The following is a 16,768-nucleotide window of genomic DNA, read 5'->3' on the forward strand; positions in this document are numbered from 1 at the left end:
TGGGAAAGGGCAATCTTTCATATCCCATTTTCTACCAACTGCCTTGTAGCTTATGTACAGAACTTTTCTACTATGACTTTTTCAAATAAAATATATAACGTCAACACTAGATGGTAGTGTAGTGTAGGCTTTCATGAACATAAAATATATTTTCAAGATTTGGATACCATTCTTTTATATTGTAATCAAATACACCATTTACAGAATCTAAAGATTTACTAATTTCTCAGTTGAAGCGCAAATATTCGGCATTCAAATTTACGTGTTTGTTTTCCTATCCTTGTGGGGCCCAGAACACCAAAAATCAATGTTCTCCATTTTAAACTCAGCAACAGAACTTTTATGCCTAAACCTTAACTCCAGTGTGGTCATTTGAAGTTTGCAGGCGAAACCTTTGCAGGGGTTAAGGTAGTGAACTAGGCAATGCCAAAGTGCCCCTTTGACTACAGGGCGGGGTTTTAAAGACTTAAGTTAGAGATGTCTCCCCCAGATTTAAGGGGGTTGGATGCCCCCCAGAGTAGAAGCTAGCAGTCGTTAACAGTAAACATAATACAAAATGGAAGGAAATTCAAAAACTAAACTCTTTAATACTCTTAAAAACATTTCTCAATGCTTTAGACATTCTGGGTACATACATGCAAACACAAAAAAATTAAGTGTCTGAAGATTCATATCATCCAGTAAACATTTTCAAATTATTTGCATGTGAAATAATTCTACATAGTGCCCTGATGGATTCAGCTACAATCTCGAACACTTTGCAGTAACCGATCGCTTTCAAAACATCAACTGTAACAAAATGACTAAGTAACTTATTATTAGATAATGACCAGGTACCAGCAGAGCCAATACTAGAAGGCTGTATAAAATCTACTATTAAATGTACACAACATGACACGGAGTGATATTCGCTCATTTGAAACCCTTTCAAATATACAAATATATAAATGCTATACAGTACTTAAATAGTTTCACTAGGACATGTCTGACTTGTACAAACTATATAGCAGCTTTAGAATTATCATCATTTGTTATTAATCCCAGAATAGATCTATTAACTGAGAAATACATGTGTCACCAGCAGTTATATGTATTACTAATGTCAGAGTTGGTTTGATGAACCCTACTACGTGACATAACTATAAACAACCATGCTAGCTAATGCCAAGGCTTAAGATTAGGGAACTAATGACATTTGTGGTGCGAGTTAACCCTCAGGTTCCAGTGAGGAGAGGGCTGTGTAGTCGTGGTCAGGGTCCTCCATGATAGACTGTAGAGCCTCCAGGCCCTCTACAGACACACACAGACTGCCCACAACCACGCTGCTGTCCTGCGTATCCACAACTGTTCACCCACACACAGTGCCAAATATGGGGAGAACACGTAAAAGATTAAATAAAAAGGGAACAAGAGAAAAGGAACACAGGCAGAGTTGGAGGGAGAGAGAAACAGAAAAAAGAGAAAGTTATGATGAGGGTGTAGGTGTTACTTGCTGTTGCAAAAGTAAATTACACAACAATACGCACTGTTCAGGCTGGTTTCAATCAGGTCCTGCTGCTTCTCCAGGATGTCAGGGATCCTGAAGTAGGCCACGCCCACGTCCTCACACTCCTTCTCCTGCTCCTCCTCCTCCGGTGGCTCACTCACCACTGTGAACCTGATACTGACCAATCACAACATACCAAAGGTCAGACACAACCAATCACAGTGGGTCAGCGATCAGGCAAGGTTAATGTACTCAAACTGTATTCAAGTTCAGTCTGTACTAGTCCTGTTCTCCATCTCATCATCTGACTGTCTTCTGTTTAGTGTAGATTAAAACATGGAAATCTCTGAGGATATATATATTATTTTAGAAGAAGAAATGTACTATAATGGCCTGTTAACACTGAAACTCCTGTCCATCAGCAAAGCCTTGTCCAACATTGAAACAGCTGAATGTACAGCATTTGTAAAACCATAGCAGATTTCAGGAAAACAATTAGATTTATTGCAATTATATTTTGATGCTGATGATGATATGTTTCTAGACAGATTATACCTGCACCGACCACTAAGGTTAACTTCTAAGGGGAGAGAGATAATATGCATATGCTTCGAGTTACCCACACAAAGCAACAAGGTCTTCTGTGAATAACACTTTTTTTTTTTATATACCTCTGAGCTGGATGGGACTTTTGTAAATAATAGATTTTTTTTTTTACCTCCCACTGAGCTGGATGTGACTTTTGCAAATAATAATAAAAAAATGTTCTTACCTCCCACTGAGCTGGATGTGACTTTTGTAAAAAAAAATGTTTTACCTCCCACTGAGCTGGATGTGACTTTTGTGAATAATACTATATATTTTTTTTTTTTACCTCCCACTGAGCTGGATGTGTAATATGACGTTTATATGGGCATAATCTATACATAGAATCACTATTACACCTCAAATAATATTGAAATTCCAAGTTTGAAAGCTAATTTAGAAGGTGAAATATTTTATAATGTTTTGCTAATTAGTGATTTTATATCATATGTAATCCAAATGAATGCCAGAATTATGCAAAACTGGTAGGGCTCCGCCACCATTTACCCTGAATTCTGCACTGCCACTGCTTTTATGAGCAGCAAAACCAATAGAGAGGAAGCACAGCAGTCATAACTATCTGCTCCATTCACTTTGGCTCTTTTTCTTTTACTTTACACATCACTGTCATGTCACTCTCCATCTGACACAGGAAAACTCACCTACACCTCCTTTATTTATACTAGCAGAATGCTCGCCCATGCATGCACATGCCATGTAGAAAAACACACACACGTTCTCTTACCTTTCCATTTGTGGGTTACGTCCCTCTAGTATGCCCCTCAACATCTGTCGCCTGGTCTTGTTATTCTCCATGTCCACATGAATTACTGTCAGGAGGAACAAGGCACGGCTTACTGAATCTAATCTGACACTCCAGGCACACAGACACACTGGTCACAAGGGAGGAAACTTTTCAGAGTTGTTCCATCTGTTTCCCTCGAGCTACCAAACACAGTGGTTCCCAAACACAGTGGTTCCCAAACACAGTGGTTCCCAAACACAGTGGTTCCCAAACACAGTGGTTCCCAAACACAGTGGTTCCCAAACACAGTGGTTCCCAAACCGTGCCCACTGGGCCCGATTTTACAAAATGTAATTGAAGTAATTTCGACACCCAGGAGGGATTTAGAGATATTAGTTTAAATTTTAAGCTAGGTGGAACGACCACTCAACTCTGTTACTATTAGTGGACTTTAGTCAATAAAGTAGCCATCAGGAAAGTTACTAGAAAATAACAATTGTAAGCATTAGTTGACAAAAGCAGCAATGGGGGAGCATTAACTGGGCGTCTGAAAATGGGCTACTGTCCTGTGGGTCGGGGGATTGGCTGAGAGACCAGAGGTGACATGGAGACTTTGGCTCCGAGAAGGAAAATAGGTAAGTGAGAAGACGAAAGTGTGTGTGTGTCTCTCTAATACTCCTTCCTCACCATTGCTGTAGTTATAGTGGCTAGCCTTGCCCGGAGGGGGCTTGGGCAGGGCCAGCGGGGTCTCCTCAGAGGGCATGTCCAACATGGAGTACTCGACAAACAGCCTGACCACACTGTCATCTGCTGCAGCCCGGGACTCAGGTCGCAGGGCAAGAGACACGATCTCCACACGCACGCGCTCAGAAAGCTGCAGAGACAAACGGGGCGTGACAACGTAATGTGACTGAATTACACAGGGGCCGAACAAAATAATGGAAGCATTTAAAGGGACTGTTAGTGTGAAGTGACAGAATCAATATCCCAAACACAGCTGTCGAGGGCCCATTAGGTCGATTGCCATTAGCAGAACATAGGTGTGAGATAGATAGTAGGTTTCTGCCCGCAAAGCAGCTTTTGTGGCTGGGGACGTGGTTTCAATTCATGAATTTGGACTAAGCTAATTTCAGGTTGGGACACTGGTGAAAAATGCATTGTTGTGAAAAAGGAATTCTGCTTACCTTGAGTAGTTCTTAAAGGCCCATGGAGTCATTTTTCACAACGAGCATTGTTCACCCCTGAATAATGATTTCTCTTGAGATAAGAGCTCCATCTCAGATAGGAAGTGTTTAGATCATGTATAGATCATAAGAAGGGACATGATCAGGTGTCCACAATTAACTAGCCTGCCATTAGGCGAGGGCTCCTCTCTCCTGTGGTCTCATTTGCTTAATGCTGTGCCCCTTGTGCACAGAAAGACTAGAACATTATTCCTTATAATTCAAAGCATCATAATTGTATTGAATGTACCAAAATAACACTACACTAAAATAGCTAACTTATTTGTAAATTCGCTGTAAAAAAAAAAACTTTTGAAGCAGATAATGTGAAAGGAAACCACTTCAGAACAATCACTCCCCTTCCAGATTGTCAGTGAGATAAACTTTTCAGTCATCAAGATCACCACCTCTAGTCTTTTACTTGGCAGCTTCTGCTCAGCCAAGTAAAAGCTCTTCTCTGGCCAGGAGCCCCATTAGCAAAACCAGCTTCCCCTTGAAGCTAGGAGTGATTTTGCTGACAGCTACTTCGTTAAGTAAGGTGTACTTAATACTACTAATGGCCTGTATGGTTGTCCCACCTAGTTATCTTCAAATGAATGCACAGTACCTCGCTCTGCATAAGTGAAAACCTTTCTAAAAATGTAATAACAAATAAGCCCCTAAAACAGGACTAGATAACTCAGTTAATATCCACAGCATGGGTGAGAAATTCATTTCTGTGTTTTCTTTTGTGCTTTCTTTAAATAATCAATAACACAATCTGACAAAGGATGAAGGTGATCGGTACCATACAACAGCATGCAGCAGTAGACATACAAGCAGCAGCACTAGAGGATCATCCAAACCACGGATGCTGGGAGCAATAAAACTAAACTTGAGTGAATTTCTTGTTTTGCAAAGCCGACGATGGGCTTGCAGAGTACCACCCAGTAAAATCCCCAAGACCACGGACTCTTGTTGTGCAGGGCAACCCTGGAAAACCAACAGCCTTGATATAAACACAACAAACCGGTAACCTTGGTTCTTCCCAACCCACTGTACTGCGCTCTCGTCCCCGTAGACACTGAGCTTCATGCGAATGTACAAGGTAACACGTCCAAATTCTCCACCCCTGGTTGGCCCACCTTCCGTCCCATTGAGGACTGGCCTGGAACAATGCAGTCATCACTGTCGGAAGGGATCGATTCCCCCTGATCCTCGTCCTCCACCAGCGAGGTCTCCAGGACGTCTGAGGAAAACAGGGGGCAGAGGAAAAGGAGAGAGAACTAGAGAGACCGTGTTGTTGCTCTACCTACAAAACAAGCACTTAGAGCATGTGAAAAAGTAAGGACACACACTGGAAAGTTCTCTCTTTTTTTTGGTCTTGTTTGGACATATGGACATGTAATATTCCCCTTCAACACGGCTGATGTTGTATTAGATTCAATAGCTGGCGTTTCTCCCTTTGACTGAAATAACTTAATGTATCGCTGTCTTGTAACTCTATCAGGCGCTTACATCGACTGGGCTCAAGCAGCCCCGGACCACAATGCAACCAACTCCATGATTCATAGATGCCATCAGGTTGTTCTGTTCAAATTAAGGCGCTATTTAATTTTACCCAACTGTTTTCTAATCTTTATGGAAAGCTGGACACTCCCAAGTAACTCTCTGATGATTTTCTAACCATTTTCCAAAAACCTTTTCTGTTTTGGTGCACCCGATTCTAATTTTAGACATTTTACGTGAGGGTAAAGTAGGAGTGTACTCACTTTCTCAGCATAAGGAAATAACTCTTCTGTTGTTTTTAAATTGGTTTCACTGTTAATTCCTGGCGTGAATTGTTAAATTGGCCTACCTTCATCAATGAATGTGGTTAGAACGGAGCTCAAATATCCACGTTTCCAAATATGTAAAAAAGACAACTTTCTAGAGGGTGTACTTACCTTTTCACATGACTATACATGTGAGTGATTGAGTTTGACAGGACAATTAAATGTTGCTGTGAGCGTGTGTACCGAATGATCCTCCTTCGAAAGGAACCGGAGAGAATCATGAACATTTCATGAGATGGCAGAGTTTTGGTAAATATGTACACCCATCGGCATTGACTTGGTGATAGAGTTTCCTCCAATCTCCATCATCTCAGAAGAAAAGCACGGACCAAGCACTGACCATAGAATGAGAATAGGAACGGCAATGCACATGTTCACCATCCCCATTGGCAGGTTCAGGGCAAGACTACGGAGCCAAAAGCCAACCCCCGTTTTCAGAATTCAAAAGGTGCTAACTACTCCAAAATCCTGATGTGTCCAAAGAGCAAAACTAATGCTGCTCGTTTCTTACACATCTTGTTGTGTGTTCGTGGTACCATTTATGTTTTTCATTTATCCACAAGAGATTGCATTGATACAGATTTCTTTATGAGTGAGATGTACCGATGTAGCACTTTACAGGGGATGTCCCTCTCTCCCTCTCTTTCTGCCTCAAGGCCAGGATTAACATTAATGGGCTCAGCTATCCCCCACCTGAAGACTATTGACAGCAGCATTCAATATTTATGGCATTTCTTGCAGAGAAACTTGCTAGAAAACAATATTGACCATTGGACCTTAAAGGGAATACAAGGCAAGAAACACTATCCGTTTCCTAGCAATCTACAGGGGATGTGGGTGTTAAGGTTAATGAAGAGCCAGGCTTCAACATGCAGGCTTAAGACTTTCCCATTCTATCTGTAAAAACTCTGAAAAGGACCTTTGTTTTGGTTAGTGATAACTGCACTTTGTTTTTAGATGTCTCTATTTTAGGTCAATCTTGTTCACTTTATTATATGTTAATATACTTTATTTATTACGTGTCTCCTAATAAAACCCCATTTAATAGCAAAACCCAACATATGTTGCAAACTCCTACAGAACCTGGGCATAATGAAGATTAGGAAGAAACAATGGGGGACATTTTCTTTAAACTGGGTGGTTGTTGGTATCAGTGAGATGTTTACCGTCGATCGGTCTCAGAATATCCTCAGAAATTTCGGATTCATCGGAGGTTGACTGAAAGGTGCCTGCGATGACCTGACCCTCAGAGAAGTGAGAGTCTTCCGCATCATCCTCTTCCGCGGTGCTCCGAGGAGAATCTGGTGCTGTAGCTATCTCAGACACCGTGAGCCCCTGTAGAGTAATGTTTATCCTCAGCCTGTACATCCTGTCATTACGGTTTCAGTACACACACAAGATAACTCCCAGAATATATCTGCAGAAAATAATATTCCTGTTTAGACAACACATAACTCCAGAACAGAGAGACTGGTAAGGGTACCTTTTTTATGGATGGTAGTTTGGAGCCTTCCCTCTTCTCCCTTCCAGGCACATCAGTGGGGCGTGAAACATGTTCACCTTCTTTATTTTCATTCACAAATGAGACTTTTTTGCTCGTAGTTTTATCCTTCACCAAAGTCCGTAGTCTAGGTTGTGGTAACGGTACCTTGGGAGAATAATACATTTAAGGAACAAATCTCACACTGAAATGCCAAAGAATATTGTCCATTATCCATTCTTATCATATCGTATTTGAAAAGGTGCATGACGTAGTTCCCCCTTTATAAACCGCAGCTTATACACAGATTTTGAAAACATTTTCACACAAAGATATAAAATGAATGGTGCTGTTTATAAACGGTGCAGGTTATAAAAGGGGAATTACGGTTTGGGAAGTCCTCTTTCAAATCCCCCAAACCATCCCTGCCCAAGCTAACAGGACACTCCGAGGACCTGCCTTTACCTGAGAGTCAGGAAGAGGAACGTTGGCGCTTATATCTTCCGTCTCCACCATCCTCCCCCCCTCATGGTCACCCACACTGATGTCCTCCAACTTTGGTCCAAACCTCCCCGGGTCCAAAGTCCCGGTGGAGCCGTGGGGGGGCACATAGGAGAACCTCCAGTCAAGCGTCACATTGATAGAACCACTGGGGATGCCGGACGGGTCGGTCAGCTGAAAGACACCTTACACGTGGACACACAGAGGGGATGGCTGTGAGGAGCGGCTCCATTAAATAGGCAACCACACACAGACACACAGAGGAATGCTACTGATCAAATCATCATACAAAGACAAAACCAAATTCACACCAAGCATTATCAGCGGCTACGTCGCCCCCAACAAAACCTCTGTTAACCCTTTTCCAAGACTAACCAGTGATTGCCTTGTCGTGCGCCAGCGGGAGCAGGGGCACCCCGGCCTTGCCCAGGTACATCTCACTCTGGGTCTCCTGGTCGTCGAACACATAGAGCGCCAGGGCCCCTTTCTTCAGGTAGCTGTCCAGCTCAGCTTCCACGGCCACGGGGAAGGACATGTGATCCTCGAACCGGGGCTCAGCGCAGTCCGCCACGATGCAGGTGTCATGGTCTGGGAAGTCATACACCTGGTAGACCACGTAAGGGCTGGGTTTGTGGGCCGGCCCTCGGCTGGACGCTAGCTGACCGCAGCAGTGGATGGTGACACTGAGCTCATTCATGTCCGGGCCTCCAGCTGCCGTTAACGGCCGTGAGGTTAGCGTCGAGTTTAACGCCTGAAGGGTTAGTGGGGGAACAGTGGTTTATTAGGGATCTATGGGCCAGGTATTTCGGTACTATTAGACAATATGGTTAACGGGTTAGAAGGCCTAGCAGCTGGCGGTTATTGAGGTTACCTGATTCTCCTCCCTGAGGGCAGAGCTGATGTAGCCCAGGGCTCTCATCCTCTCTTTGTAGAGCCGGATGGCCTGCTCTATCGGCACCCGTAGCCTCACCCAGTAGGACAGAGAGCCAAATGACTGCACCTCTCCAGCCACACCTGAGGAGCAGAGAAAATAGAATTACTGAAAGCGTCATATATAGGTAAGGATTCTGCGACATGAGTAATTTAGCTCTGAGCAGAGGTAGATTTTATGTAAAACACTAGATACAATGAGGTGTTCAATGAATCTTCCCCAACCGCAGAGGGGGCTGTACCGCTTTACCGTGACGTACTGGAGAAGCACATAAAGGGTTAAAGAAGGGTTAAAGAAACTGAAATGACACCCTTGACGGGGACATACAGTTGGGTCCAGAAATATTTGGACACTGACACACATTTCATAATTTTGGCTCTGTACGCCACCACAATGGATTTGAAATGAAACAACCGAGATGTAATTGAAGCACAGACTTTCAGCTTTAATTCAAGGGGTTGAACAAAAATATTGTATGAAACGTTCAGGAATTGAAACCATTTTCGTACACGGTCCCCTTATTTCAGGGGCTCAAATGTAACTGGACAAATTAACAAACATAAATAAAATGTTCATTTTTAATACTTAGTTGGGAATCATTTGCAGGCAATGATTACTTGATGTCTGGAACGCATGGACATCACCAAACACTGGGGTTTTTGCATTATGATGCTTTGCCAGGCCTTTATTGCAGCTGTCTTCAGTTGTTGTTTGTTCGTGGGTCTTTCTGCTATAGGTTGTCTTCAGCAAGTGAAATGCATACTCGATCGGGTTGAGATCAGGTGATTGACTCAGCCACTGCAGAATATTCCACTTCTTTGCCTTAAAAAAACCCCTGGGTTGCTTTCGCAGTTTGATTCGGGTCACTGTCAATCTGTAAAGTGAAGCACCCTCCAAACAACTTCGCTGAATTTGGGTGAATCTGAGCAGACCAGCTGCTGCTGTCACATCATCAATAAACACTAGTGACCCAGTGCCATTGGAAGCCATGCATGGCCACGCCATCACATAATCTGCACTGTGTTTTACAGATGATGTGGTATGCTTTTGATCATGAGCCATTCCAAAACTTCTCCACACTTTTTTCTTCCCATAATTCTGTTACAGGTTGATCTTGGTTTCATCTGTCAGCTTGAGTCAATCATCCAATTACTTTTAGTCCCTTGAAAAAGAGGGGGCTACATATTAAAGAGCTGTAATTCCTAAACCTGTACTCCAATTTGGATGTGAATACCCTCAAATGAAAGCAGAGAGACTGCACTTTAAGCCCATATTCATTATTTAACTGTAACCTGAATATATTTTGGTAAACAGCCAAAACAGTGTCAGTGTCCAATTATTTCCAGACCTGACTGCCTAAACAGAACCGCTCCACTCACCAACCAGCGGCACGGTCCCATGGACTTTGCCATTGTTCTCCAGGAGCGGCATCAGCCGGAGCTGCCCGGCTGCTATTGTCTGGAACTCCAAGCCTCGGGCCAGCTGCAGCTCCACTGTGACGGAGCTGGCGTGGAGGTACTGTAAGAGGAGGTCGTCCACTTTGACAATGTACTGCGATGTGAAGCAGTAGGCAGGCTTAGCTCCCCGGAGCACAGGCGTTGACTGCAACTCAAAGTCATAGAAAGCATAGGTGCAGAAGGTGGAGGGCTCGCTGTCATTCAGCATCTCCAGGGCGACCGGGGAGAGGGTTGCCGTGCCGATGTGGATTTCCAGAAGGTTCTCTCCGCGCTCAAGGTGAATTGTCTCTTCGAAGTCATCGACTAAGTCCTGGTCTGTCATGTCAGGTTTTAAGATGTGGGCTTTGGTACCATAGGCAATGTTTTTTAGTTGGGCTACGGATTGAAAGACAAGAGAACACAACAACAAGAAAACGATTTCAGTAACACAAAAAACTAAACCAACCATCAAAACGTCTAGACGGAAAACAGTTAAATCAACACAGCACAGTAGAAAACAACCACGAATAACTAAATAAAACACCCTCTAGTTTCTTGATCTTGGCAGCTCTCATGTCCAGCAGCTGGGCGAGACGTTCCAACTTCAGCTCGTACTCCATCTTGGAGTCATCCATCTTACGTGTCACTGCTTCAACTTCCGCCTGAGAAACAAGGACACGGACAAGTGAAATACTACATAGAACAGACCCTATCTGAAGTGCTTGTATGTATAATGTAAGACACCATCAAATGATCCTTGTTGTAAATGGAATAGAACATCTGACTAGCTACTAGCCCAAGTTATACATTTTATATGTGACCATGTACTTGGTAGTCCTTGTTGATCTTGTGCTGGACAATGAGCATGTTCCTGGTCTTCTCCAGCTCCTGGATGGTTTCAGCGTGCGTTGCCTGCAGCTCCTTAATGGAGAACTCTGTGTCACCATGCACCACCTCCTCAACCTGCTCCAGAAAGCCCAGCTCACCACTCCTCTGGGTCTTACGAACCTACGGAATGGAAAGAAGGGCATTTATTATGCCCACTGTAATACCACCTTGTGGATGGGAGGGTCAGGGTATGGTGATTTCAGAATAAGGGTCCCAGCTGACAAAGATGTAAAATTTCAGGTAGAGATGAGAGACGGGTAAAATGAACAATTACCTTTATTAGCATCAGTGCCTCACTCAGTTCTGCCACATCGATTTCACTCTCCTAGGAACAGGAACAAACATTAAGGAATATCTAAGAACATCTCTGCTGAGGCATTTGCATTAAAAAATGTTTTATCTTATTTGAAGTCAGAATTAGTACCTTGGTGTAGAACTTAATTTTGTCCTGTATTTCATCAAACTGCTGCTTTTGCTCTAGGAACCGAAGCTGAATATCTTTATTTTCTTGCCTCAATTGTTCATTCAAATCTAAAATAAAATACAAATAAAAATACAAATTTGATACAAATGGATAAAAATCTTCTTTAAAAGGTCAACGGTTCTGGTCAATTGTTACCTCTTTCAACTTTGATCTGGTCCAGAATCTCATTTTTGTCTGTCAAATCAGACTTTAGGGCCAGTTCTAGTTGGGCTATCTGCAGTTTCAGCTGCTGCTCTCGCGTCCTAAATTTCTGTTCCTGGCTCACGTCAAATGCACTGGGAGAACAAACAAAATGTTGTCCACAGAGTTCCAATTATTTGTGTGTAAAAATGTACAAATCTGGCATCCAATTTCCTCACCTGTTGACCAGTTTATCACAGTTCTCCTTCAATAGTTCTCTCTCCTTCTCCAGATCAAGGATTCTCTCATGCAACTGTTTGACATGAAGTGGATAGTTACCAAGTTAGTGAATGTTATGAAATTGTTTCAGAGATAGACGCCATCGGAGTGGGTCAGACATGGATTAGTCTCACGGACTATAGTATGCGGAGGATCTCTATTGAGGTTCATTTAAGCGAAGGATTGGCTTAACCCGCATCTGTGTAACCGGAGCCACATTTAAAGTCTGCCTACCTCCTCTGTCCTTCTCTGTGAGAATGTGTTAGCCTGCAGTTGTCTCTCCAGGTCCAGACTCTTAAGCCGTTCTTCCTTCAGCTGGACAGTCAGCTCATCCAGCTTGGTCATCACAGCGTCATGACTGGCCTTGAGGGTGCCCTGTTTCTGCAATCACAACATGGCCGTTACCATGGTGAATGGGTTTAAAAACACTGAAAGAATCTGTTACTTTAACGTGAATTTTTGTTTAGGATCTGATGCGGAGAACCAAAACATTTAGCATTTCGAAACAGCACTGCAGTATTGATGCCACCAACATCTCACAGATACACAGCACTGTACATTCTAGAGCTTTGCTAACGACCTAATGTCTCCTGAAACACGCTGTTGTATTTCACCTCTTGGAGTTGGAGGAATCTGCCCTCAAGCACAGTGAAAGCGTTTCCCTTCTCAACCAGCTGCTTTTGCAATTTGATCATCTCCAAGTTGTCCTTGATAGTGGACCTGGAGACAACAACACAATACAAAGGCAAACTTTCCATCTCTGTTCCCGAATATATTGTGTGTGTGTTGGGGGGTGTGTGTCGAGTCTGCGTTTGTGTATGTGCGTGTGTGTGTAAAACATGAAGAATTGACCATGTGGGGATAACCTCACTGGGAAAAACCTGATTTTCTGGCTTAGATTTAGGGTGAAACGTCTAATTAGGTATGCGTGTTAGGGCATTATGGGTAAGGCATTAGGGCAGGTTGATGTTTTGGTAAATAGGTCAGGTTAAGGGTAAGAGAACAAGGAATTTTGTTTTATTGTGTCCCCACAAGGTAAGTAATTCTGGACTGTGTTAGTGCGTGGAGGCGTGATGGTGCCGAATCAAGGCCCAAAAATACTTCATGCTAAGTACATCCATAGTTTGTTCACATCTACCTAGGCCTCGAGTGCACGCATAGGCAAGGAGCGATACCAACAGAAATCGTGGGACAGCATACCCAAGATCCTCTGAGGTTCTGTGAGACTGAAACATCTAAGTAGTAGAACACAATGAATACGTTTAATGGTCTAATGCACCATCTTCGTTGGCTTCGCTGAAGCTCTTTTTTGTCGTCTTCTTAAGACATTAATAACAGTACCTCCTCCTCTGTCGCCATGTTCATTGTGCTTGTACAAAATCGGCAGTTGTCAACGTATTTTCGGGCAGGTAGAAAATGCTTTGTCATGGACAGCCTCCTTGTGGACCTAGCTTTTAAATATCTGTTAAGACATAATGTATGCAATGGAGTATGTTTTCAATACTGCTTGCGTAGCGTTCGCGCACTGTATGTATACCTCCGAAACTGGAGTATATCAAGATCTTCAGTGTGTGTGTGTCAGCATGTTGCAAGTATTTACTGACAAGTAACTCTGGATACAAAGGCATGAGAACAGTACTGCATTTTTTGGATCCCTCCAAAACAAATAGCAATCATACCTAATGTGTTCAATGGAGGTGAAGGAGGTGAGTGAACAGTTGGTTAGCTACTCTGTATGCTGATACCTCTGGCCAGTGGTCTGCTGCTCTCTCATGTGGAGGAGTGACTCCTCAAACTCCCTCTCCTTCCTCTTCAGCTGGTCCCTCAGCAACTCTGCAGCTCTGTCGATCTCCTCTATATGGGAGTTCTGAGTCTCAATCACATTCTCACTGATAGACATACAAAGGGAGAGACAAGAAGAGAGACAGCATTGTAGTCATGGATGGGATGTTGCTAGTGTGGAACAAAAGTCCCTTGCAGTCCAGCTAAATGATGAAAACATTCCCTCTCAATCTGGCCAAACAGTCATTCACGGTGTTACCTTACTGCACACTGGGTAGCTGACTACAATACAAGACAAATTGCTTGTGTTACTTTAGGATAGTTGGTCAGTTAGTAGATTGTTGAACATTTCAGTTAGTGTTGAAGACTACTAGATTATTAGCTTCTCGGTCCGGCTCAGGCTAGACTGAATGGATTGCAAACCAGTTTGTTTATCAAATGTCAGAAATGCAGGTCAATTCGGAGTCACGTCTCACAGAATTTTGATTTGCTACTCTCCTTGGTAAATAAATCCCACATAATGATATGGTCACTCTCACTAAAGCAGGATGTGAATGCTTTTTGTGCCAGGCTCATAAGTGCTGTGCCTAGCAGTCTGGGGAAAAGTTATTTCTGGGATAACTGATCAGAACCACTCATCACAGATCACCTGATGAGAACAGTGCTTACAGGTTGCGGATCTCAGCTCTGGCTTCATCCAGCAGACTGTGTCCATATCTAGGTAGCAGAAGCTGGGGGGGCCTGACACCTGTCTCCACCTCCACACTCCTATGGCCTGGAGAACACAAGAAGACAGCGAGACTGAAACAGGACAAACTCCCTCCAGAATTCAAAGATGGCGCAGACAGAACACTATGCAGTTCCTTTTCAATTCCCCACAAAGCGCTCAGCTAAAGGAACAAGGAGAGGATCTGGGACGCGGCGCGTGAGGATTTCACCTTTGAGGCCAGCAAGGGGCAGCTGAGCCAAGGTAACCGTGTCCTCCCTCAGCCTCCGCAAGCCTGTGTTGACACGTGATTGGACATGGCTGTAGGGGGTGGTCCTTCTGTTATGGGCCTGCAGTTGTTGTTTGGCGGCCAACAGGCGCTGCTTCAGGCCTTCGTTCTGCACCTGTAGCTCCCGGACCTTGGTTTTAATGACATACCGTGGCATTTTATTTTGGGTTCCATATAAAACGAGCGTAATCCACATGTGGATTTGAAGGAAAGCATTCATTAGGGGCACCGCGTCCCAAATGACACCCTGTTGCTCAGGGGCCAACGGCACTACCACTCACGCACTAGAAGGAACAGGGAGCCAATGGTACCGATTCACTGGCTTCCCTTAGCGCTTCACCTTCTCCTGTAGCTCCTCCATCATCTCCTCCAGCTCCACGTCCCGGGCGCCTGGACGCACGCCGCCTGCTGCCACCTGCTCCACCCGTCGACGGTCCTTCACCAAGCGCACCAGCTTGGTAGCCATCCTGCAACAAGCCAAGATCAGGAGGAACACATTAGAGAATCCGTGGAAAGAGCAGAAGAAAAGGTTTAGCAATCCATTCATATGAGCAGTTGTCTGTTGTGGTAAACACTAGAGGAATGCATATTATGTGAATCAGTGTGTGTGTGTGTGTGTCTGTGTGCGTAACGCACAAGTGTAGCCCCCACCTCTTAATTTTGTCCTCCTGTTTGTGCGTGTGTTGTTTGAGGAGCAGATTTTCCTCATGGAGCCGAAGGAATCGGTCCTCAAGCTCCTCCCTGCTCACCCGCGAGATTGCTTGTCGTGCACGGGCACCCTGGGCCACCAGTGACTCTGCAAAAAAAAAAAAAACAGGAAGATACTGACAGGCATAGCTATATGGTCATTCCTCACCCGCAAATATCTAGGGTTAGAGTTAAGTGTTTGGTTCGGTTTGCGGTAACAGTCAGTCATAGATTGTGGTTGTTTTACATGCCAGAAGTGTCCTTATAGACCACCCCTTCATAAGGAATATTTGCAACAAAACATAATGCAGAAGGCATTAGCAACTAACCTTGTACTCCCAGTCCAACATGGGTAAAGTTTAGTGTGATGTCTTTAACGGGAACATCTCCCGCCGTCTCGTCAACAAACGTAGACATCCTTCAATCTGGGCATGAATGGTTGAGAGACATACTGTAGGTACATGCAATCTATGTAAGACAACAACAGCCTCTTAATCATGGACAAAGCTTCCATTGTTTGTTCTACTGTAATCCGCGGTTGCATAAAAAAAAAAAAAAACATACTTTTTCAAATCAACGAAAAACCCTCTTACTAGCTCCAGAAGTCGCTGTCAATATATCACGAATACGAGTAACTTCGCAGTATTAAATATATTAATATTAAATATTAATATTAATCAATCGTTCTCTTTCTAGGTCAGAAGACTAAGCTCAGAAGATACAGTCTGTATTTAGCTATGTCTATTTTAGCTTGCAAAACGCGACTGGGTCTTAATGAAATAGTTTTACAGTGGAAAACTCAAAACAGAACTGTCGCAGAGTTGAAAAGAAAGCTATCGTACTTATTAAAAAGCATGCCTGTATTCATTTTGTCATTTTTAGAGTTAACTATCAATTTCCTAAATATGTCTTACCGTTTCACATTAACATTTCACTCCACAGCGACTGTTGCTAACAAACAAGTCTTCCTGTTCCCTTGTACGCATGCGTTTCGAAATAGTGATGGGATATGTAGTTTAATTACAGTCAGACCAAAAAATCCACTAATCCACAGGCTACAGTTAGTATTTAAAAACTATTGAGCACAGTAGACTTCTTTGTAATGCCCTTATGGTTTATTTGGTAATTCATTCAGTAAATGTTGTAACTCACATTGCCTCTGTCTTTTTACATTGTCGCTGTGTCCATTACTTGCAAACCTTCATCAAATAAGAGCAATATAAAAGATCAGTCAACTCTACTCTAAATGTTTGTTTATCTTTTTAATCTGTTTTGGAATCATTTCTTTCACCCTGACTATCCATCCTCTGACCAGGTCCTGACTGTTCTATT

At 43.3% G+C, this 16,768-nt stretch overlaps 1 protein-coding gene across 3 annotated transcripts; it reads right to left on the minus strand.

Moving 5' to 3' along the window:
* Nucleotides 1-567: 567 nt before the first annotated feature.
* On the minus strand, nucleotides 568-16,412 carry rpgrip1l (RPGRIP1 like). 3 transcript variants are annotated; one of them, XM_010883235.4, is made up of 26 exons: nucleotides 16,351-16,412; nucleotides 15,766-15,861; nucleotides 15,401-15,545; nucleotides 15,090-15,216; nucleotides 14,693-14,879; nucleotides 14,424-14,529; nucleotides 13,718-13,861; nucleotides 12,587-12,692; nucleotides 12,207-12,353; nucleotides 11,933-12,006; nucleotides 11,709-11,848; nucleotides 11,514-11,620; nucleotides 11,364-11,414; nucleotides 11,030-11,209; nucleotides 10,746-10,863; nucleotides 10,145-10,597; nucleotides 8,706-8,848; nucleotides 8,210-8,585; nucleotides 7,799-8,019; nucleotides 7,337-7,501; nucleotides 7,020-7,188; nucleotides 5,164-5,267; nucleotides 3,504-3,690; nucleotides 2,817-2,901; nucleotides 1,527-1,663; nucleotides 568-1,344 (listed from the first exon to the last, which is right to left on the minus strand). In XM_010883235.4, the coding sequence occupies exons 2-26, from the start codon at nucleotides 15,851-15,853 to the stop codon at nucleotides 1,208-1,210; spliced, it is 3,897 nt and encodes a 1,298-aa protein (XP_010881537.2). In that variant the 5' UTR covers nucleotides 15,854-15,861; nucleotides 16,351-16,412; the 3' UTR covers nucleotides 568-1,207. The 3 variants fall into 3 exon arrangements, with proteins under 3 accessions (XP_010881537.2, XP_010881536.2, XP_010881538.2); XM_010883234.4 differs by having other exon boundaries at nucleotides 15,766-15,887; nucleotides 16,351-16,405; XM_010883236.5 differs by having other exon boundaries at nucleotides 15,766-15,904; nucleotides 16,351-16,365.
* Between the last annotated feature and the right edge of the window lie 356 nt (nucleotides 16,413-16,768).

The sequence above is a fragment of the Esox lucius genome, chromosome 19 (assembly GCF_011004845.1).
Source record: "Esox lucius isolate fEsoLuc1 chromosome 19, fEsoLuc1.pri, whole genome shotgun sequence".
Taxonomy (NCBI): domain Eukaryota; kingdom Metazoa; phylum Chordata; class Actinopteri; order Esociformes; family Esocidae; genus Esox; species Esox lucius.

Coding starts and splice junctions, on each gene's coding strand:
- rpgrip1l (XM_010883235.4), bottom strand. CDS start 15,853: ATGTCTACGTTTGTTGACGAGACGGCGGGAGATGTTCCCGTTAAAGAC. Junction 13,862..14,423: donor AGAGCTGAGATCCGCAACCT/GTAAGCACTGTT, acceptor TATGTCTATCAG/TGAGAATGTGATTGAGACTC. Junction 8,586..8,705: donor CCCTCAGGGAGGAGAATCAG/GTAACCTCAATA, acceptor CTAACCCTTCAG/GCGTTAAACTCGACGCTAAC.